Source organism: Sparus aurata, chromosome 12, assembly GCF_900880675.1.
Source record: "Sparus aurata chromosome 12, fSpaAur1.1, whole genome shotgun sequence".
NCBI lineage: Eukaryota > Metazoa > Chordata > Actinopteri > Spariformes > Sparidae > Sparus > Sparus aurata.
Window position 1 is genome coordinate 4,849,832 of NC_044198.1, and position 24,044 is coordinate 4,873,875.

General features: G+C 41.2%; 2 protein-coding genes across 2 annotated transcripts; both read right to left on the reverse strand.

Annotated features, from left to right (window-relative positions):
• Positions 1-2,962: 2,962 nt before the first annotated feature.
• On the reverse strand, positions 2,963-5,188 carry LOC115592389 (tripartite motif-containing protein 16-like). The gene has a single exon (XM_030435040.1). It carries the CDS (start codon positions 5,154-5,156, stop codon positions 3,516-3,518), a length of 1,641 nt encoding a protein of 546 aa, XP_030290900.1. The 5' UTR covers positions 5,157-5,188; the 3' UTR covers positions 2,963-3,515.
• A 2,530-nt stretch (positions 5,189-7,718) lies between these two features.
• Positions 7,719-14,947, reverse strand: txnl1 (thioredoxin-like 1). The gene is made up of 8 exons (XM_030436865.1): positions 14,650-14,947; positions 12,870-12,966; positions 11,357-11,530; positions 10,162-10,284; positions 9,697-9,766; positions 9,350-9,522; positions 8,093-8,197; positions 7,719-7,999 (listed from the first exon to the last, which is right to left on the reverse strand). The coding sequence occupies exons 1-8, from the start codon at positions 14,745-14,747 to the stop codon at positions 7,970-7,972; spliced, it is 870 nt and encodes a 289-aa protein (XP_030292725.1). The 5' UTR covers positions 14,748-14,947; the 3' UTR covers positions 7,719-7,969.
• Between the last annotated feature and the right edge of the window lie 9,097 nt (positions 14,948-24,044).

The window sequence follows — 24,044 nt, forward strand, 5'->3', positions numbered from 1 at the left end:
CATTAAGTTAAATGATCTGTGCTGCTGCGAGTGCACAACTTCTTTCAGTGGTGACTGACTGTATATAAAAGTAAATAGGCTATAGCCTAATAAATGACCTCCTGACGCGAGTCGGATCAACAGCTGAGCAGTGTATCCCCTCAGCTGAACATCTGTAGGCGGAGACGCTCAGAGAGAAAGTAAACAGCAGCGGATCAGCGCGATCTCTCCCTCCGCACAAATGCTCTGTTCTGATCCAGCCCCACTGGACTTTCAAAGTAAAGGTGACGCCAGCTGTAAATGAGTTAAATAGTGAAACAGCGGCGCTTTTATAGCCGATTTTATGATTAAACTCTGAACAGAACCTGGTCGGGACCAGGTTATGAGCTAAGCACAAGTTACCATGGTGATCTAGTCTGGTTAAAAGAGAGCCACCTCTGTAATACAGGGAAGCCTGGCTTCTGTCTGTATGAAGTGTTTTTTGTATTTCCAGCCCAGGAACATCTTGTGCGCCGCCGACACTGTTGTTGCTGCTGAGTCTGACTGCCGCCGTGCGGTTTGTCGGTTGAGTCGAATGGCACATGACCAGAGAGAGCCAATCACAAGCGTCAGTTTTGGCAGGAGGATGTTGATATGAAAATAACTAAAAACAATAGGGGTGGGCGATACTGCAAATTGTGGTATCGATCTGATACCAAGTAATTACAGGGCCAGTATTGTCGATACCAATACCGATACTGATACTGATACTTTTTACTTGAAAATTCCTGAACATTGAGTGATTTAGTACTTTTGCCTTTAATTAGTTGACCATGATTATGATAATGATAAAACACAAGACAAAGATTTTAGCCACCTAAGAAAATTATATTTAACTTATTTATATTCATTTAATATAAATTATATTTATTTAAATCTTATTAAATCTATAACCTATCTGTATGTAGCCTAAATAGAAATACTGATATTCCTTCAACAGATACACGAAAGTGTTATTATATTCTGCCATATTCAAACTTCAGGTTTGAGGTAGGCTCTATATCAATATAAGTATATATTTTTGAGTTCCAGTTACAGTGAACCTGAGTGAGAGAAGTGAAGAGGGGCGCTGCGCTCACACAAACTCTGAAGAAATACGAATGCTTTGCTGAATTTATAGAAGAGAAAGTACAACAAAAATATCGATCTCATCACGCTAGTATCGATCCGATACCAATACTCACCTTGGTATCGATACTATCGATATTTGGATCGATCCGCCCACCCCTAAAAAACAAACATGAATCCAGGAGGGCGAAAAACTATTTGATAAATCCGAGCTTTTGCGGGGATTTTTCAAATGTAACTTAAGTTGTAATCATTGAAATTTCCAAAAGCAACTGTAATTTAATTACATATTTTCTCACAGTAATGTAACGGATTACAATTACGTACATTTTGCAATTAAATTACGTAACGTCGTTACATGTAATTCGTTACTCCCCAACACTGCAGATAGGTTATAGATTTAATAAGATTTAAATAAATATAATTTATATTAAATGAATATAAATAAGTTAAATATAATTTTCTTATGTGGCTAAAATCTTTGTCTTGTGTTTTATCATTATCATAATCATGGTCAACTAATTAAAGGCAAAAGTACTAAATCACTCAATGTTCAGGAATTTTCAAGTAAAAAGTATCAGTATCAGTATCGGTATTGGTATCGACAATACTGGCCCTGTAATTACTTGGTATCAGATCAATACCACAATTTGCAGTATCGCCCACCCATATTGTTTTTAGTTATTTTCATATCAACATCCTCCTGCCAAAACTGACGCTTGTGATTGGCTCTCTCTGGTCATGTGCCATTCGACTCAACCGACAAACCGCACGGCGGCAGTCAGACTCAGCAGCAACAACAGTGTCGGCGGCGCACAAGATGTTCCTGGGCTGGAAATACAAAAAACACTTCATACAGACAGAAGCCAGGCTTCCCTGTATTACAGAGGTGGCTCTCTTTTAACCAGACTAGATCACCATGGTAACTTGTGCTTAGCTCATAACCTGGTCCCGACCAGGTTCTGTTCAGAGTTTAATCATAAAATCGGCTATAAAAGCACCGCTGTTTCACTATTTAACTCATTTACAGCTGGCGTCACCTTTACTTTGAAAGTCCAGTGGGGCTGGATCAGAACGGAGCATTTGTGCGGAGGGACAGATCGCGCTGATCCGCTGCTGTTTACTTTCTCTCTGAGCGTCTCCGCCTACAGATGTTCAGCTGAGGGGATACGCTGCTCAGCTAATGATCCGACTCGCGTCAGGAGGTCATTTATTAGGCTATAGCCAATTTACTTTTATATATAGTCAGTCACCACTGAAAGAAGTTGTGCGCTCGCAGCAGCACAGATCATTTAACTTAATGTGGCCATGAATAAATTAATTGTTTCGCCTGTTATGTGTTGCCCAAACGCAAATCTTGAGTAGTCTACTCTGTTTTCTCACATTTAAAAAGGTCTTTGTACAGAGACAACATGAGATTTGCTTGTAGCTACAGCACCTAAAAAACCCACTGTAACCTATTTTCATACACACACCAGCCTCGCTTTCAATAAAACACACACTGGCATTTTATAATTGCGATCAGTGAAATATATTAAAACAATATAAAACACAGTTTAAAACAACAGTTGCTGTTGCTCTAAAGCTTCATATTTAAAAGCAGCTCAATGTAGAGCTGTCAGAAATTAAAATCAGCCTCCTCTTGTCATATTTGCAGCAACACTGTTGCTTCAGGCTGTGATCAGGCTTTTTTGTATCGCTCATACTCTCTCCATTAAAACAACCTGTTCCTCTTGGCTGAAATCAGCCCGTTGTCGCTCCGTTTAGTGAGGAAGTGAGCCTCCTTTGCAGTACAGGCCTGAGGTCAGACTCATGATATATGGTTAAACCTTTGAACTGAAAGGTTACAGGCTTGATAATCACAGCAGGCACATCATTACAACAGGCAAGTGTTTATTCAGACAAGTCTACATGGGGATATTGATGAGGAAAAAAATAATTCTCTATGAATGCGCAATAATCTGACAAATCAAAGCAGTCCATTTAAACATGACGTACGTATTTATAATGTCATTTATCGCAAAGACATGGTTTTAAAATCCCGCACTGCTGCCCTGTCCTTCAGATATTACAGGGCTCTCACAAAAAATATAGTTTACAGCAAATAACATCAAAAGGTATTATCTCACTAAACAAATGTATAAAATAATAAATGTGTTTTTCTAGCGTGATTATTCCTCACACAGTTCAGCTGAACTATATCAAGATCTTCATTTCTTTCCCATTTAAGATTTTTCAAACTGTTTACATATTATACAAACATTTTACCTGATTGATTAAAACAATTTATTCATAATATTAGTTTATGATATAAAATATAATGAATATATAATGAATGGCTATTGTTAGCAGTGGTCACCGCACCAGGGCTGACGTGAGAAAAAGAACTGCATACAAGTTCTCTGAGTGAGTGTCTGTCTCTGTTGTTTTCAGTCTTCTGTGTTTAAAGCTGCACAGATTTCAGCACGGTCTCCCCAGTAAAACAAACCAACTCCAGGACAGAGCGGCTGAGTGAAGGTGGTCTGGACTCTGTGGAGGAGAGTCATGGTGTCAGAGACGCTGTAGAAGGACAGAATACCTGCATGATGATCCAGGTACACTCCTATCCTGGAGGACGGAGGACCTGAGATGGAGGTTCTGAAGTTGTTATGTCTGAATTCATAACCATCACTGTAACACTGTAAGGCCCAAGACTTCACATTGTTTCCAAACGCACTTTCTCTTCCTTCTCTGCTAATATCCTTGTATGCCACTGCTACAAAAACATGTCCACTCCACTCCACCTCCCAGTAACAGCGTCCACTCATGCATTCTCTGCACAAAACCTGAGCCCAGCTAATAAATCTGTCTGGATGTTGGCACAATCGTACAATACGACAATCATGAGAGTAATGTTGTGCTGTGCCCCTGTTACAAGATATACAAGCGTGTGCTGTGTTTGGATCCAGTGTGAGTTGACACGAATGCTGTAAGAATTCACTTCTTGTCTTTGGCTCTGACTGCGGTAGGAAAACATCTACTCCAGTCTCTGTCAGTGAGGTTTTGCTCCATTCCTCACCAAAGATGGCCTGTAGCTTATCTCTGACCTCTGACACAGCTGCGGTCGCACCCTCGGTGTGAGACAGAGAACACATGTTGATGCTGGGTGAGTCTGAAGCTTCCCTAAGACGCGGCAGCAGGGTGTAATTGTTCAGAAACTGTGTATGATCCCCGAGGTGTGAGAGCTGCTCCAGTGCAGCGTCTTTCCTCCTCAGGTCAGCGATCTCCTGCTCCACCTTCTCCTGAAGCTTGTTGATGTGAGTCACTTCAGTCTTCTGACGAGATCTGATCTGCTGCTTCATGTCTGTAAAGATCTTCTCACTGTCTCTCACTGCTTTATCAGCAGAGTGATTGACAGCCTCCACCTCCCGCTGGAGCAGCTTCACTTCTTTCTCTCTGTCCTGGATTCTCTGCTGGATCTGTTGCCGACTCACCTCGAGCTCTTTCTGCTTCTCGGTCATTACTGCTGAAGCTGAGACTGTGTCGTGGCCTTTATGTTCATCCATGGAGCAGAGGTAACAGATACACTGCTGATCAGTGCGGCAGAAAATCTTCATCACCTCGCTGTGACGAGTACAGATGTTGTCCTGAAGCTTCTTGGAGGGGTCGACCAGCTTGTGTTTCTCAAAGGCAGGAGATTCATAGTGAGGCCGGAGGTGCTGCTCACAGTAAGAGACCAGACACTGCAGACAGGACTTGACAGCTTTAAGCTTCCTCCCAGTGCAGAAATCACAGGCCACATCTTCAGGTCCGGCATAGCAGTGATCAGCTGGAGCAGCTTGGAGTCCAGTCTTCTTCAGCTCCTCCACTAAATCTGCTAACATGGTGCTTTTCACCAGGGCAGGCCTCGGTTGGAAGGTCTGTCTGCACTGAGGACAGCTGTGGATTTCTTTCTGATCCTTTTCTTCCCAGTAGCTTCTAATACAGTTCATACAGTAGCTGTGTCCACAGGGAATAGCAACCGGATCCTTCAGTAGATCCAGACAGATCGAACAGCAGAGTTTTTCCTGCTCAATCCCTCGTTGCGCCATTTCAGCTGATGACTGAAATCCAACAAATGCACTTCCGTATAACACAGTATGTTAGTTACACCCATGTGTACGCTAGCAGATCTGTGACAGGGGCGGGAAGAATGTGGATTGAGGGGCATGGCTTGAAAGCAGGAAGAGCTATGATAATTTGATTCATTCCAGGACGAGGAGCAGTTTCAGTGTGGCAGCCTGTTCTCATAGCCCTTGTTGACAACATGCATATTATGTAGACCTGTGGCAGAGCAAATGAGGATGTGTATGCGTGCCACAGTGATCTTGATGGCAGTCAAAAGGAAGCAGATGATGATGAAGGCGGGGTCAGATCCCCCTCTCCACGCTTGGATTTTCACTTATGCCTGCATTCAGTGATTCAATGTGTGAATGAATTTCATCTTACAGTCGTTAAAACATCATGTCAGCATCAAAACAAGTTTCACATCCCATGATATAAAAAAAGGTCACTATGACTTTTCTTTTTAAAGATCTCTAGTAATTGGCAAAAAGTCAATTACCCTAACCCTCTAACCCACAACAATGCATGCATGGTTGTGTCTGCAGGGAATAGTCACTGGTTCCGTCAGTAGATCCAAATCTAACTGCAGAGTTTTCCCGGTCCAGCTGAATTCCTTGCGGCGTTATTTCACCTCTCAGAACGTTAAAAAGTTTCCCTGTCTGATAAAAGTTTCCCTCTGATCCAAACTAGCACACAGTTTCTCTTCTCAGTTTAACTGGCTGATCTGCTGAGAATGTGGTTCATCTTTTATAGCACCACACAAAATGTTCCGATCGGTTTGGGGAACAGAAAGCAGGAAACGACTTGACAAAATGGAGCTGGCTGGAGGTCTGCACGAGAGGAGGAAGAGGAGCGGTTTCTATTCATTCGAAGCCAAGTTATCCAATTTGAACGAGCATGAGAGACAAAACTGGATGAATTCAACCTAAAACGCTGAACTAAATTAATGTGTGATTCAACACCAGCCCAGCAGCCAGAATGAATTGTCTCACATTTCTGCAAACCATGGATACATTTAACTTTGTACAGGTCATATGTATCATATTAACATTTCTACATTACATGTAAATGAACTGAATTTCATGTCTGGATAGACGGATGGTGATGGTGGCAGGTGGGCAAAAAGGCTGCCAAGCACGAGACCAGCTAAGACAAAACACTCTTTTGTATGTAAACTCAATATTGTGTATACAGTGTGTGTGAGCAACTACTGCAGCAAACGGTTGAGTCGATAACCTGTTTAAAAGTTTAAAGTTTAATAGATAAATGGTTAAAGCAGGCCAAATGCAGAGCAGAACATCTGTCATTTGATCCATGTACGCATCAGTGTTTTTCCTATAAACACGAGCATAATCGTCCTCTGACCGCCACGTTTATTATTGTAACAATGACGATAGTGCTCAACTAACTTTAAGGTCCAGTGTGTAGGATTCAGTGGCATCTCGGGGTGAAGTTGATTGATTGCAACCAGCTGAACTTCCCTCCCCCTACCTTCCTCTTCCATGCATGTAGGACAGTGGTGTCAAACTGATCCAGTAAAGGGCCGTGTGGCTGCAGGTTTTCATTCCAACACACCTGATCCAAATCAGGTGTGTTCTTGCTTGGTTGGAATGAAAACCTGCAGCCACACGTTTTTCATTCCAACCAAGCAAGAACACACCTGATTTGGATCAGGTGTGTTCTTGCTTGGTTGGAATGAAAACCTGCAGCCACACGGCCCTTTACTGGATCAGTTTGACACCACTGATGTAGGAGAACCAACAGTGCTCGCTACATAAGCGGGAAACACAAAAAGGCCAGTGTTTGGTTTATCCAGCCTGGTATACGGTAGAACCGTGGACGACGCTGTGAAAGAGGACCCACTTAAGTAACTAAAACTAAACCACTAAGTTTCTAAGTCACTCCAAGACTACTTACCAATTACTGAGTTCGGTCTTGTCAATTGACAGCAGTAGTTAGACTGTCCAGGTGTAGCTGCAGGTCTGAGTTCAGTTATGAGTATGTACGTACATATAAACACGATACATGTATATATTTTTTAAATGTTACATCTATGTACATAGAATGATGCCTTTTCATAGTAACCTACTGTGTAAACGTATGATCTGTATAAACAGACAAGCTGCAACCAAGGTTAAACTGCTGATTAGTTCGACCTTGGCAAAGTTTACTTTCTTGGACTCGGTTAAATTTGGGCAGAAAAAATGTCTTAGGCGCACTCTACTGGACAGAGTGCAAAACCGTGATACTGGACTAAGACGATATATTTAGGGTTGTACATGTAAGGAAATGTAAGCACTGGTCAGGATGCCATGAAGCAAAACACTAACACTATAAATGTAACGTGCTCTTACTCAAATCATCTTCTGTCAGTCTCATTGCTGACACTGCTTCTACTGTGGTTTTTATCTTGACAGATGTCCATGCTACGCTACACAGGCTCCTGTCTGCAATGCTGGAACTGTAACCAGCCTTGCATGTCGTGCTGGTACCGCTACTCTAACACTTCCTCCACCTATCGTTCCCACAGAAAGCAGACACGACGCACATGCCTTTGAAAAAGGATCGTGTTTTATTTACAGCGGTTTTCATTAGAATTACAATACAAACAATTTATAGACCGACTCTCCACAGATGGAGAATTCATTCAGAGCTCGAGGAGGTCAGCTGGAGGCTGTGTGTGTCTGTATGTGTGTATGCGACAACAGAGTGTGTGGCAGCTTTGGCAGAGGGGAAAGTCCTTGGATGTATGTGCAGCCTCCTCTTCCTCTTCTTCTCGTCCTCCCCTTGCTTCCACTGCTCAGTGACTCTCTCCTTTCTTTCCCACAACCTACACGGCAACAAAATGAAACCATCATCTATGAGTTCGACACAACAATAAACCTGAACATAAAGAAACAAGGTTATTGTGACTGGTCCGTACCCTTTTGAAGTCGTTCATGTTGGTGGCCTGTACTGGAGTGCCTATAAACGTCAGGTAGTTGATTTTTGTTGTCTCCTCGTCTCCTTGGTTCGACTTGACAAACAACTAATGAGGAAACACAAAGGAGAAATACCATCAATGAACAAGCTAAGTCAGTTAAACTCATTTTAAGCTCTTGATAGCTCTGCTGGCACTATGTTAGCATAGTAAACATTAAGGGTGGATGATCTGGGCTCATTGTATAAAGCTTATTAGGATTCCTCATATGGTTAGTTAACCTGGGATTAAAAACATTATACCTCAGAGTTTTTAAGTATTAGCAACAAAACATTGCAGAAACTGATCCAACTTTGTTACCCACTAGTATATGAAGTACTGTAGTTAGCGTAGTTTTACTACACTATCTCCAGAACAGGGGCTGTCTTCTGGAATTTTTTGTTCTATCAACTTTATAAACTGGTCATATCAGTTGGGTAAATATTTAATTAGACTGTGGAATTACCGTAGGGGCTAGCCTAACCCCATGGCAAGCCACCTGTGTGGTGTGAGACATTTAAAAGTAAATAATTTGATTCCGATTTGTGACATGATCTCGTCAGCCCTATTCAATCACATAATCTTACAAAGCCTATATTTATGAGGCATCCAACTTGTATGCACACAGGAGTGCTGTTGCTAACAGGGCGAGGAACTCCTCTCCAACAAAAACCTGGAATCTGTCGTCTCTTCCACTGATTACTTCACCTTTCAACTACACCTACTGTTTTCTTACGTATTTGTACAGGTGGAGAAACGTACATACAGCTGTACCATCAGTGTTTTAAAATGAATAAAATATTGAATGAATTAACCCTCAATCTGAATGGATGCAGCTTGTTTTTTTATGAGTTATCACTGCAGAAGTTGTCGGTTCTAACTGTCGTTACTCTTACAAAGCTGCATTTTTCCTGTCACTGTGAGATTGTAAAGACCTTCAGGTTATGGAGAGGTTTATATTCACTCTCTATTGCATTCTGCACATGGTGTTGATGAGCTCATTCTCCTATATATATATATATATATATATTTCTCTCCTCCCACAGATTTCTGCACACATCTCCTGGCAGCTCGTTGTGCGATGAGTATCTTATTTGCACATTTTGAAATGAAGACTACAGCGTGCTGCTTGCTGCTGCTGATGTGAGCATACAATGACATTTTGTCTCAAGCCTAACCATGGCTATGTTTCAGCAGTGATGTTGTTTATGTGGTTCTTACCGTAGCACTTTGTACGTTCTGAAACTTTACGTAGCGCAGAGGAATCAAGCCGTCGTCTTTGTAGTCCTCCTCCGACAGCTCCATAGCCTGAGTGGCTTCACTCCGCTCAGCGTCGTCAAAACCCATTGACCGAGGAAGATTGATGAACAACTTCACCGCCTTAGGGGCTTGGGCTGACAGAGACGGAAGGAAAAATGTAGCATGAGGAAGGAGGAGGCAAAAAGCAGGAAAGGAAGCCGGGAAGGAGAGAAGGAAGCATGAGACAGGTTTTTAGCTATAAGGAAATTCCTAATGATAGAGTCAGATAAATCACCAAATGGTGGAGCAGCATTAAAAAAAAAACTTACCAAATTCTGAGGACTGTATCTTCATAGAGAAGAGCTTCACAGGCTGGTTGAATGCGATAGTTATCAGCAACTAGACAAGATAAGAGGACACCAACATATTAGACAGATTACCATCAAATTAAACTCATCTGGTACCCAGGGAGTTCTGTTAAGAAAAGATTCTCATTTTAAAATGAGCGAGGAGGAAACCCGAAATAATCAGCCAAAGGAAATGGCATTGGCTGAATCAGACAGCTAGCTACAGCTGATAAAACAGACGGTTGTCATTTCTGTTGGCTAGATCAACAGTTGTCAGTTACAAATGAGAAGAACTGAGTAAATCCACTGACTTAAAATCTTGGATGAAAAAATTCATGTGTAAATTTACCATTGTTATCAATGTAAACTGCATGTGCTACATAAGAACAGAACTGACAACATCTCACGTCAGGGCGGGGACAGGTTGTTAGAGTCCACATCTCATACCTGTTCATCACAGTCAGACTCCAGATAGGAGGAGTCTTTGATTAAGCAGTTGTCGAAGCCACAGTCGTCGCTCTCGTTGAGGCACTCACAGCCGGCTTTGTTGACAAAAGGCATGAGGTCCATCTGAAAATAAAGTAAACAAACCAAATTCAACCACCTGTCTATCTCAGCCTCCCTTCATCGTTCACATATACAGTACACAGGTCCTTTGGAAGCCACTCCCCGATTCACACTCTCCACAATTTGCACACACATTGTACATCAGGGCTTCTCAAACTCTGTACCCCGGTCCACAGCCAGTTATAAAGGACAAGTCAGTCATTAGCAATTGTTAGAGAAATTGAATACAGAGAGATCATTTACAATGATCCTGTCAACAGCTGAATGTGGTTCTAATTAGACTTATTTCACTGTCAATTACACCTTTGGTGTGGTGCCGTTAACTGCTGTTGAGTGTTGTTGCCAATGTCATGCATTAATCGAAGAATCTGCCATCATCTAAAAATAAGCAGGTACATATTGTGCGTCCTTTTTCTTCACAACACAGTGTCTACTGTGAAGTAAGAAATGTAGTCTCCCAAATCTTGGTTTATTTCCATTGAGTTCCATTGAAATCTCTGAGACTCTCCGCCTCAATGGCAGGTAAATATTGGTCATAAGTCATATAATAAAAAAACCTAGAGTGTGCTACATTTTGGTGTCAATTACAGGTGAGCTTCTTCTATCTGTATCTCCTCTGCTGACTGAAATCCACATCACTTTGTACAGAAAAGCAATTATAGACACATAGAGTGTTTAAGTGCACCTCATAAAATTACAAATCTATCCTGACATGATGAAGGTTGTGTAAAACTGGAAAGGTTAGATTTTCTTCTTATTTTCCTTTGTTGGGAAACACAGCCACACCTGTCATTACATTCTTGTTCTTTCAAGACAGCACTTTTAATAATGTAAATTTACATTATCATATTAATTTTTATATGGGATGGTTTTAGAGCTGGTTTAGAGTTTTTCTACTTGTCAGCAAACCCAACCATATTCTTGTTTTGTTATTGCCAATTGTTCAGGACCACTGACCTTAAATAAAACTCAGATGTGGACCTTTGAGGAACGACTTTGAGAACCACTGCTGTACATAGGTATTGCCTTCTCTGTTTCCAACTTCATGACACATTGTGTTTTATTTTCTACTCACGTATCCCTTTGGAATGTCAGAGTCCTCGCTGTTTCCTGGGTCGTTCTCTGTGTGCTGTTTGATCTTCTCCTCCAGACCTGCAGCGTCCGCTCCCTGATACTGATCCACCCGGACCCGGTTCCTAAAGAACAAGAACGTCGGTGTGGCTGAGATGTTGTTGGCTGCAGCTGTCGCCTGGGAGAAAAAGAGAAATGGTTTTGTGAAATAAACTTTGCTTTATGGAAAACTTGTCTCTACCCGACTGTTGGTTTAAAACTGTGTTGGGTCTTCAGGCTTGCAGCTTCTTGTGTCTCTTTTTTTCACCAGCATCTGTGGTGACTTGTGACTACTTCACATATCTGTCTCCACATGAAGATCAGTTTCTGTTGCATTGACTTCTGCAACAGGAGATTGATATTTACAGTCCTCAATTTTCACAAAGCCAACCTTCCAGCCACATTCACTGTTTCAGGAGGCAACCAAGCATTTCAATTTCTTGTAAAATACATGCTGGCAACGTCTTAGTGAAGTAAAAACTTCCCGTCTATTTTCAAACTAAAACTGTATCAAACTGTAATGTAAGTTCTCAGTTTTCTTATTATCAATAAAAGACCAAAGCCAGCAATGAAGTGATCTCACTTACTAGTCTTAACTCTTGTTATTTATTCTTCCTCGGTGCTGGAGAGCTCTACTGTTGTCAAAAACAGTTACAACAAGCAGCCACACTGTACAGTGAGTGACATGTTCCTTCATTACCGTGAACACACACATCCAAACTCCTGCAGCTGCAAATACTCTCATTAATACAATCGTGAATTTGTCCACTGCTGAAAGTAGTTTGCAACATATGCACCTATTCCTTACATGTGAGTAACATTTAATAATAACTACATAGCCCAAACGTTTGAGGAAATCAGTGAGCCTTTTTTTTTTATGACACACTGAGTACAGACAGTAAGAAAGTCAAAGTAATGAATGATACACTCACACAGTGATGGTTTTGGTCTTGTCGTGGGATTTGCTCACAATAAGAAACATTTTGAGTGAGACAAGCCTTATCTTCTATCTCTTAAAAACACTGGGGGAAGTTTGGTTCTCTGGTCACCCTAGCCAAAATGTAATGAGATAATTGGTACCACATTCATATATACTATATGTCTCTAATAGACAAAACAGTCCCATAAAAGAAAAAGGAATCAACCCTTCAATGACAGATTTCACTTTTTTAATGCTTCTTGTACATCTTAATTTGATTACAATGAGTGAGTGAAGTTTGTTAAGTACTGTGTTTTCAGTTCATACAGGGTTTCAGCAATGACAAAGACTAATATTACTTAGTATAACAACAAAAGATGGTTTCCAACCTGAATTCAGCTCTGTTCTAACACTGCTAGATTAATGAAATAATTCTAATACATCATCATCAGTGCTACACCTTAGTTTACAACCACTGTTATTCCTGAATCTTATCTCTAGTCATTCAGGGACTATGTTGGATGAAAACCATGTGGTGGACGTGGCAGATCAGGCTTACCTGACAGACATGAACATCTACTTCAAGGAAGACGACCTGTGGGTACTTGCTACTCAACATGTTGAACGCTGGAGCTATTCTGATACAGGGCTGACACCTGAGGAGGCAGAGGAGAGTGTGTTACTGGTCTGTGCCGGTCTCTCAAGTACTCTCACGATTAGTCAGTTGATCACAAAGTCTGATAATTTAATAGATACCGTCTTTCAAGCTTTTAGTATCTGGCAGTCTTTGCTAAACATAGGTTTCTTAAGGCAAGCTCTAAAACAACATCTGATAACATCAGTTTCTCATCCATTTCTACATCAACACAGAGGTTGTGTTGTGTGCATACAAGTTTGATATGGACTATTTTTTTTCTTGATATTAATGGAGAAATGTTGGACTTACTGCTAGTTTTGGGCGAACTCAAGCTGTCATTTTAATAAGCCTGAGGCCCAACAGATAAATTAGGTCTCAAGCTTAACGTTAGTAAAAGTTTTGTTATTAATAGGATGTATATAGATGTATACAGTTTAAAGTAAAATCATGAAAAATGATAATTAAAATTAATATAAACTAATGCATGATGCAGGGGTTTTCGACCTGGACATTATTGTAATAAAACGTTTGTGATTAAAAAAATGAGATCTGGTCAATAGAGAACCAGTCTTAATGCCGATGGTGTCATTATTATATAGCTTATACACTGTGCGATCAACATTTACTTTGTAATTATAAGTTACGGCAAAACACTTGTCTACTGACGTTTTAGATAAAGATCAAGATATGGACTGGGCACAGGGTGGGATGTTGTACAGTTTAAAATGCCTTGACAGTGCTCCCTGGTGGACAGACTATGTAACTCAGACATACACAATATATGCATTTTTGTAGAGATTTCTTACTACTCATTGGCTGACAACACATCAGTTACAATTGATACTGATGATTCATACTTTGAAAACTTTACAAGAGCTACTGCTGTACAGTTGGAATCTCTCAAATGTTGATCTAAGTTTTCCTCAGTTCCATATAGACATAGAGCAGCTACACATTATAAGGTTTGGCTACTATAATATGGTTGATTCAGCCTATAAAATGAAAAAACTATTTTAGATAAATGCCCTGACCATCACAGCTTTCCAGAGTTCAGAATTTCTCCTGGAAATGTTTAATTTCCCCGAGTAATGCTCCCACAAGGTTTTCGATCTGTTAACAATATTACAAGCTACCAGAAATCCCACAGTTCTGTAAACACAGACTGGTGTTTTAAAACAAACCAATTCTCAAAATCTCTCACTGATTTCTCGTCACTTCATCCAATTTACAGCCCAACGGACTCTGATTAAAGTGCATTCAAAGAGTAAACACACAACGTTACATGGACTGACTGTCTGGTGTGGAGTAAAGTAGACTTTTTTGTCTGACATTTAAAGCTGTATCGTTATTAATGCTGCTCATTTGTTCCTGGAGACGATCGCAAAGTAGAGGCTAAGGGATACAGACTTTAATAAACGAAACACATCAGTAATTCTTAGGACACCCCAGCAGCTAAGTTACTGTAATACTGCTTTGTCATTGTAAGCACCACAGCTAGTTAGCTAGCCAATGCCTGCTAACGACAGCATGTCAACCTAGCTTCCGTTGCACTGAAATCTACTCCATATTCAGCTCGTGTCAACTCCACGAAACGGTTAAATGACGAGCCCTAAATGTTTTCCAGAATATTTTGAGAAAAGAGACAAACTAAAACGCTATGCCGGGCTAGCTCGCGGCCTCGAAACCGGCTGAGTAAGCTTACCCTGCCATTGTGAACTTCACCACGGCGAGCCTGGAGCCGGCGGCCGCTAGCTCCGGCTGGAAGTCCGGGTCGCTCCCGATAACTTTAACACCGACCATGGTACAGTTAGCGGCTGTGGTGCGAGCTGGTTATCCTGGCGGTTTGTTCAGCACAGGAAACTGGGCAACCTAACAAATATAAAAGTGTTGTGTTTTTAGCTTTCTGTCGGTATGTTAGCTAACTAGCAGACCCGTTTCTGACCCACACTACAGTGACAATGAGCTGTTTCAGGATGTGGGTTCCTGATTGGCCAATAGACAACAGGAAAGGCGGGGTTTTCCTTCTTCTTCTTCTGTGGTTTTTGAGAGTTTAGGCGCTTCTAGGCCTGTCACTGCCCTCCACAGAATAAAGAAAGAACTCACTGGTTAAAAGCAAAATCTCTATTTCTAAAAAAGAAAAAAAGATCACAACTGGACACAACTAGAATTTGAAACCGTCTTTCACAATGTACTACTTGGATATTCTCAGGACTAAAACAGTATCATAACCCAGCTGGATGTGTTCTGGTGAAAGATTAATACAATAATAAGCTATCCCAGTCTCAGTCTAGTTAATTCAACTTAAAGGAAAAGTTCAGCCAAAAGTTAAAACACCCCATCATAATGACTAGCACAACAGGTTTCTCCACAATGGCACCTGCAGCACAAACATCTTTAGGTGGCACTGCTGGCTATCTATCTATTCACGCCAAGTTGGTTCAACAGACAAGGAGATTGGGGTTTTCGGAAGAGCATTTATGCCCCAGGTAGTAAAATTCCTCCTCAAACATGGTGGGTTCAAGTCATGGAAGGAGATCTGCCTCTGAATGCAGATAATGAAAATCTACTCTCTCTCTAACCCTTGGTCAGAAAGAGTATTTTCAAATAAAATGCATTGAGTAATAAATGGGTTGGGTTAGCCTCTCAGGACAGTTTATTGCGTGTATAGTGAGTAAGTTGCACTTCACATTCACAATAAATAACTGTCTTTATATAAAATACATTCTGGAGCACTCCACCCTTTGTCCTGGATGTCACGTGAATGTAAATAAGCGGGTTTGAATCCTAAATATTATATTGTCGTCCTTACAGGTGAAACTATGGTGGTTCTTGCAAAAATCAACAATGCCTCTTCCAGTAACATGACCTCCAAAGTGAGTTTATTCCAGGATGTGGTATACATTACCCCAAACCATAAAAAACAACAGAGAACCACCATCTTCAAAGTGGCCGACAGCTATATTAACGCCAAAACACAGAGGGACGTCAAGAGGGCAATAAAGCTTCCTCGTAATCTGACTCAAACAATCCAGAACTGAGATATTATCAAATTTGGATATTATCTAAAGTTGGGTAATGGTGTAACAGTGTATCTGTCTATTGCTGGAATTAAATGACACTTAAACATTGATTAAGACCCTTAATTGTTGTCAGACTCTGATTACTGAGAGCTTCTGTCCTCCATGTTGGACTGAAATACATCAGAGGGAGACATGACATGACACGACAGCCTGTAGTTACATCATAGTTACCCAACCAGTAGAAGAAGAACAATCCATGATGCTTTATTCTACAAGTCAGCAAAAGGTATTAATTCATCACCTGCGCAATCTATTTATCTATCTATCTATCTATCTATCTATCTATCTATCTATCTATCTATCTATCTATCTATCTATCTATCTATCTATCTATCTATCTAACCAGGATGGTCATAACATCCTCTCACTTATTCACCCAACGTAACCCTCTCTGTGATCTGCTTAATCTTTCATCTTATCGCTAACAGAATATTGCTAGTTGTTAAACAAGCAGTGATCTGGAGTGATGACACTTGATCCCTCCAGATTCAGGAGGTTTTGGCTCAGGTGAAGGATTGTGACGGCAGGCCAGGTTCTTGTCATGGGCAAATGAGAAGGTCACCTGAAGTGCCTCATGCTGGAGGGGTGATGCTAATTTAAAAAGAATTATGTTCTACCTTGAAAATAATATATGAAGTAGGAAAGAAAGAAAGAAAGAAAGAAAGAAAGAAAGAAAGAAAGAAAGAAAGAAAGAAAGAAAACAAACTGTGCCTCCCTGTTGTTCCTCATCATCTGACCCTTCCTACATTTGGGGTGCCCTGTCAGGTGAGCACTGACTGAGCTGAGAGTTAAAGGTGCATCAGGTCAGAGGAGAGAGGGCGGCAGGCCTGGCTGACAGAGGTCAAGAGGCAGCTTATAGCTCTCTGTTACTGTTGCATGTCAAGTTCCCAGCCTTCAGGTGAGCAATTCATAAAACAGAGAGGAGGAGGAAAAGAAATCCCAATATAGGGGTATGTCGTCTTTTATATCATTGTCTGGTTAGCTGCTGCTGCTGCTCAGTGGTTCTCCTCCTACCTACAGTGTCTGACATTGTGCTGAAATTCTCTCACCAATGTGGACAAATAATTACCTATGTTGTTGGGCGTGTGTAACTATTTGACTAAAGTGCAGCCTCTGTTTTGTTTTTTTTCACTAATGCATAATCACAAGCATGTGTTATGTTGAACCACTTGGTGCCAGTAGCAGTGTGCAGGCTGCAGCAGTTGTTTGTCCGTCTCTGTCTGCTGCATCTACATGTTTTTGCTTGTACAGTAATAATCCGGCTAATCTATTCTAAAACTGCCGCGTTGCACTCCAACAGCTGCTGGAGAACACACCAGAAAATGATTTGTGGGCTCTGCTATGTTATTATTTTCATTGCGGTTGTGGTTGGCTGTGGCTCAGGGGTAGAGCCAGCGTCTTGTTATCAGAAGGACGCTGGTTCGACTACACTGGTCTGCATGCCCAAGTGTCCTTGCGCAAGATACTGAAGCCTACGCTGCTCCTAATGTGCTGGCAGCTACCATTGGTGTAGGAATTACTGTAGATCGCTTTGGACAAAAGTGTCTGCTAAATGTTGTGGATATTTTTGTTATTACTGAATGTTAAAGATAAACCTTGTTACTAATTAGATGCAGGACTTAAATAAAGGAATAGGATTGTCATGTCATGTCATCATCTGTAACTGCTTTATACCTTTTATGGGGTCGCTGGGTTTGTTGCTGGAGCCAATCCCAGCTGTCTCCGGGCGAAGGCAGGGTACGTCCTAGACGAGTTGCCAGCTCATCGCCGGGCCCTCAGGAGCAATGTGGGGTTCAGTATCTTGCTCAAGGACACTTCAACATCCAGCTCAGCTCAGCCCGGGGGAGGCGGGATTTGAACCAGAGACCTTCTGATCACTAGTCGACCTGCTTTTCCCGCTGAGCTACAAAATAGGAATGAAATAAAGCTAATTTGTACAGTGCCTACTTTATATGAGGTAGAATGACACAACAGACTTAATGAAGTGGTGTTACGGTATGGATGTACTGTATGTTTGAATACAGCTGCAGGTCAGGCAACAAGCAGCAGCAGCAGCACCACCACATCCAGCACGCCAACTACCTCCAGCCTGAAGCAGGCGAGTTCCGTTAATGCAGGCGTCGTCTATTGCGCTGTTTCATTTAGCGTTTTTGTTTAAGGAGTAATTTAAATGTTGATGATGTTTCCGATGGCTGTTCACTGTCCATATATTGTGAGGTCGAGGCTTCCAAATCCTAATCTCGCCAAGGGAACCAAAATGGCTACAGCCGGCCCTGTGTGGCTGGATCACAGTTACAGTACCAGAACTGCAAGATTTGCTAAGATCCCAAAAACATGAGAATTTTCTTATCAACACTGCCAAAGGCTCTTGACACCAGTGAGCCCTTTTTGAAATAAAAAAGAGAATGAATAAATTCCTAAGCTCTGTTCCATTGAACCCACAGTACTGACATTCGTTTCAATAGGACAAAAGAAAGGAAATTAAATGACTTTACAGTGAATATGGAAATGCTGTGAGAGTGTGTGATCATGTCAATGTTTGAATGCTCCGATATGGTCACCAGCTAGTCTCCAGCTGTGTCTGTGTGGTGTTTGGAGCAGAGCTGGTTCGTGTTTTACAGTTTTTTTAATTATTTTTTTATTTGCTGAAAATGTTTTGCTGTTAGTTCTCTGTGAGTTCATCTTTATGATGGACACATATTAGCCTGCAGAGTAGTTCAGCTTCACATACTAAACCTGAAACCAGTACTGAGGAAATACTGAACACTAATCCTATTGCCTAGCCTTACGAAAGTCATGAGACAATTTTATAAAATTTAATCTCAAATGTATTTACTGAATGAGTGTGGGAGGAAACCGGAGCACCTGGAGTAAAACCCCTGCAAGACACAGGGAGAACGAGTGACAGATAGAAAAATCCCAAACATCCCTAATCCTCGTCATTCGCGGTAACTCATGACCTGAAGGTTTTCCTCATCCAGGAGAAGATGCGTCGGAAGCCATTCTTCTTCTGATGTTTTTTCCATGTTTTCTTAAAAGTCAAAGGACATTAAAGACCCAAGCCTTACTCCAAAAAAACCCCACACAAACAGGGTCATATTCTTATTTTTGTCTTAACATCTCCAATGAAATGTTTCCCTTCTACCTCAAGGATGAATTTCATAACCAGAGGAAATATCAGCAGCTTCCCATGCTGCTCACCAGGACCTGTGCCTGAGTTCTGTTCAATCAGTGTCTTGATTTGCCACACCCAGGGCCGCCTTAACCTAATGTTAGGCCCCGGGGCTGAGAGATTTTGTGGGCCCTCCATCCCCTCGATTCTCATTTAAAAAAAGCGTAATATCTAGGTAATCTACATCACAAAATGCAGTAGTTTCTTTTGAGACATACAACAGTGAATTTTCCCTCTTTGAGCCAGAAAACACCATAATATTGTTATTAACATATCACTGAGCCCACTTGAGTAGAAACACAATACACTTTATTGAAGAACCACACACAACAACGTATGGTGATAATAAAACCAAAATGTGTGCAAATATGATTTTAAACGATATTATGAAAAACATCACCAACCATCATCTGTCTGCACAAACATTGATAATAACTAATAACGGCATAAGCGAAGAACAGCAACAGATCAAAGTTAGTGACCTGTTCTCCGGCCTCAGTGGGCCTGTGAACCAATCACATGCACCTGCACAGACACACTCCATTCAGCCCCATGGAGAGCAACATGGCCTAATGCCAGTTGCCAAAAAGATGAAACTGAGCAACATTTACAGGAGGTTTGCAGTATAATCTAAAAACATAATTTAATTTGCGGAAACAGAAATATATTCTGTGCTCAATAAATGTATTTGCATGTTTGCTTTTATGCATTTTAAGGTGCAATAATAACCCCTGCACTCTCACAGACTATCTGCAGATCGCTCACTCTTGCTCTCAGTCTCCCCTTCTGTGCGCTCAACTTCGCCTGCACACTGGCTCAAGTTAGCACTGCGTTAACAACAGAAAATCTGAATTTAGCGTCTGATCTCCAAGTCTCCCACTGGGTTGACTTTGTGGCACATTTATATGGCTGTGCCAACTTGAGCGAGTATTCGCCATCATTGCTGCACTCTGACCTCTGCTGCAGCGGCGCAGTTACGCGCGTCTCCAAGCGACACCTCCATCCCGATACAAGTCCAGCAGGCTCCACATTGATATAGTAAATAGCTACCCGCAGTGTCTCCACCTTGCTGAGTCGTTTGTCTTCCAGCTCCTGCGGCAGATGCTTTCTGAGCCGCGCGTGGCCTTCGTTTACGCAGCGCACTCGAGCCGCTCCTTTTGCGGATGAACGCAGGCTGAAGGAGTAATCACACACGCCGAGGAGTCAGTGAAAGGAGAAATACGAGAACCGTGTGTAGGGTAAACTCTGGCCGAGTACGGGGTCGAGGTATGCGGTGTCCAGGTGGAAGGGCAGTCCGAGTCGGAGCGCATCCTTGTTGTGCGCTCCGGTGTGGAGAAGTATGGAGAGCAAGCGTGGACATATGAAACAGGCTCCACTAACGCCTCTCTATTAATTAAAAAGTATAGAACATGTTTGCATGGGGTGTGATCCATCATGTTAGCATCTTTACTTTGACAGGACTCCATTTTCGCCCAATAAGCGCGCACTTTTGCATCAGTATTGTTTCCCCTGCGGCCCGGGTCACTGTTACATGGGTCATTTGACTCGTCTCCCCCTGACTGCTTTGCAGCCTGGTCCTCTCTCCGGGACTCGTGTGCTCCCCCCTCCTCCCCCCCTCCACTGCTGCGGGCGGTCCCCTGCTCCTCTCCAGCTACATCCACCTGCGCGGCCTGCGGCTCCTCCGCTCCCTCCGGTGTGTGAGATAGCGAGCTTGGTGCTGGGTCCATCTTCAGCAGCAGCTGGTTTAAAAAAGCGTTGGGATGCTCTTCAGTAATTCTTTTTCGCCCAACTCTTTCTTAATAAGTTTTTTTCTTTTCTGGGCACCACTCTCGTCCTCCCCGACATTTTCCACTAAATGTCAATCAATCATAGAGGGACACACCCCAAAACTAACTATAGACATTCTGATAGGTCAGCCCACGGGCCATAGGCTATGGGGCCACGTGGGTCACTCCTAATTTGGATCAATCAGCAGCCACGTAACGTGCGATTAGAGAGTGATTGACAGAAAACCTGACAAGTTACAAAACAATATGATCTTTTCAGCTCATTGTGAACCTGAACTTGGGAGGCCCCTGAACGCGTGAGGCCCCTGGGCTTCAGCCCAGGTAAGCCCGTGCATTAAAGCGGCCTTGTTTATAGAACATAACATTCAAGTCAAGGGGGCTGCCTGGTTGTGTTTGATGGTACTATTATATTAAAGAAGACGTAAAGGTTACAGTTGCATCCAATGTCAACTCATTTTCACTTTCAGAGCAACATCACGCCGCTGAACCCTAATGACCAAAACCAAGACATCACAGACTTCCATTTTTATAGAGTTTGTAGCCTGTGCATACCATTGATAATCAGTTACAAGTATACTCAGTTCTTTCTCTGTATATTCTCATTAAAAGTATATGTAATAACTGTTACCTTAACAGCATGATTAAACACCACTAAAGCAACAATGCTTAGCTTTGTAAACTATATAAACTTCACAACAGATGCAGCCGCAAACCAATAATTTAGAGCAAATAGTGCTCTCACCCTAATACAACCAGCCCACTCAGCCTTTGTGTCCCACTGCACTCTAACTGATCTGGAAGAGGCTGTATAGTCACAGCGACAGAAATTGTCTGAGGCAGCAAAAAGTTCCTCAGCTGTGTAGTAAATATAGAAATCACTGCTGGCTGTTCCACCACAATACCGATATGCAGCAAACTTTCTCTGCTTTGTTTGAAATTGAAATAACTTCTATCATAAATCACATAGTGACTACCTGAAAATGAGGAGAGCAAGCCTCGGCCGGTCGATATTAAAATGGAAAAGAGAAGTTATGGCCCATCTAGTTTGGCAGACTGGCAGTAGCTGTGGGGTCATTGTCACAATGGTAAGTGCTTTCAGTAATTGAAGAGCTAAATATGTCATGTTATTATCAGTCCTGTCAGCTCACAGTGGTGTTTTGCATTTTTTTTGTAACAAAGAACAATTGAATATCATTAATATTGGTTAATGTAGTTATAGGTTGCAGTAGCTGTAAAGTACAGGAGTCAGACACATATGATGTTTTGAATATTTGTCATGGTCTAGATGGCAAAGAAGAGATGGAGGCCATCCAAGGTGTTCTAGTAATAATATTTTCGACATTCAAGAAAGGAAATGGCAGATGAAAGAAGAACAACGGTCCTGCAGATACTAGAAGCATCGGGTTTGTAAGGAAAGTGTTTGTATTTGTTCTGGAGGAATATGAACCTAAATGCAGATTAATTAGGACAATGATGAAGCTGCAATGTCTGGAACATTTAATTCACATGTAAGTAAAGAAATCTTCTCAAAGGCTGTTTTTAGTTGAGGATGGGTGGATGGATGGAGAGATTCATGGAAGAATAACTCCAAAAGTTCGCACACAGGGCTCTGTGTGTTAGATAGTTTGTTTCAGCACAAAGACTCGCTGGCAGTCTTTAACAATCTCAGAGTTTCTGTCTGTCCTCTACCCTCTTGCTGAGCCTGAAGCAGCTGTCTGACACACCTTTTTCCTTCTTCATACAGTCGCATTAATTTGATCCAATGTGTGCTTTTTATATATGAAAGCACATATCAGATCACTTCATTTGCTGAGGTTAGATTTTTTTGCAAACTTCAAATCCTGGTTCAGTATTACTTTCTTACACAAGGACTGTCATAAATGTAAGCACACAGACAGAATAAAATGGATGAATCATCCTTAGTTCTTTCTACGACTGAGAGTATGTGGTCATGAAGGTAGCTGTCAGACTGTTGGTCTGTCCTTGTCGTTTTACTTCACATTACAGAAGTAATCATTGTTTAGTTTATACAAGACACAGATCAATGAGCAATCATTGTCTTATTGTCATTGATTGCACTGATTGAACGTTCCTATCGTAGTCATATCATGTTGGAGATGATGTGAATATTTGTATCTGATGATGATTGTCTTATTTGTTTGTTTTTTTCAACTTTTTTCTTTTGTAATAACATCAAACATATTTAAACATTTTCATGTTTTCAGTGGCTGTTAATTTTACTGTTAAGCCAGCTCAAGCAAACTCGAAATGTGGAAACACCTCATAGTTGTGCAGTGTGACAATATGTGTTAAATCACGTGTACATAGTATGTGTATATGTTTAGTTGTATAGGCACGCCTTTGTGTCTGTCGCCAGTGAACATATATTGTGGTCAGCTAAATATAGTTTTATAACAATAATTGTTTCCATACTTGTGTTTTTTGTCTGCTCAGTTTTCATAGGGAATGTGTTGTTTTTCTTTTTACTATTAGTTATGGTGTATTTATATATATATAGGCCTATATATATATATATATATATATATATATATATATATATATACATATATATATATACATACACGCACACACATATATATATATACATACATACACATATATATATAAATATGTATATATATATATATATACACCATAACTAATAGTAAAAAGAAAAACAATACATAAATGTTTGTGTATAGAAGAGAAGACTCCTTGTAAGTTTAGACTTTGCGGTACTTATATCAGACAACAATAATACTATTAGTGAATCAATCAACAAAACTTTATTAATATACCATATCAACATATATTCAAAGTGCTCAACAAGTGATAAAGTGAATAAAATAAAATGCAAAAATGGATTTACAATGCACTCCAAAACAGCAATAAAATATGTGGAGAAACAAATGAATGAGTAAATAATTAGATAAAAAAAAGTTAGCGAGCGAACAGTCGTCCATAGTTACGTAGCGGCCGCCTCTGGGCTTATCTCATCTCGGTGTGTGTGTGTGTGTAGGTGTGTGTGTGTGTGTATGTATGCGCGCGCGCTAGAACG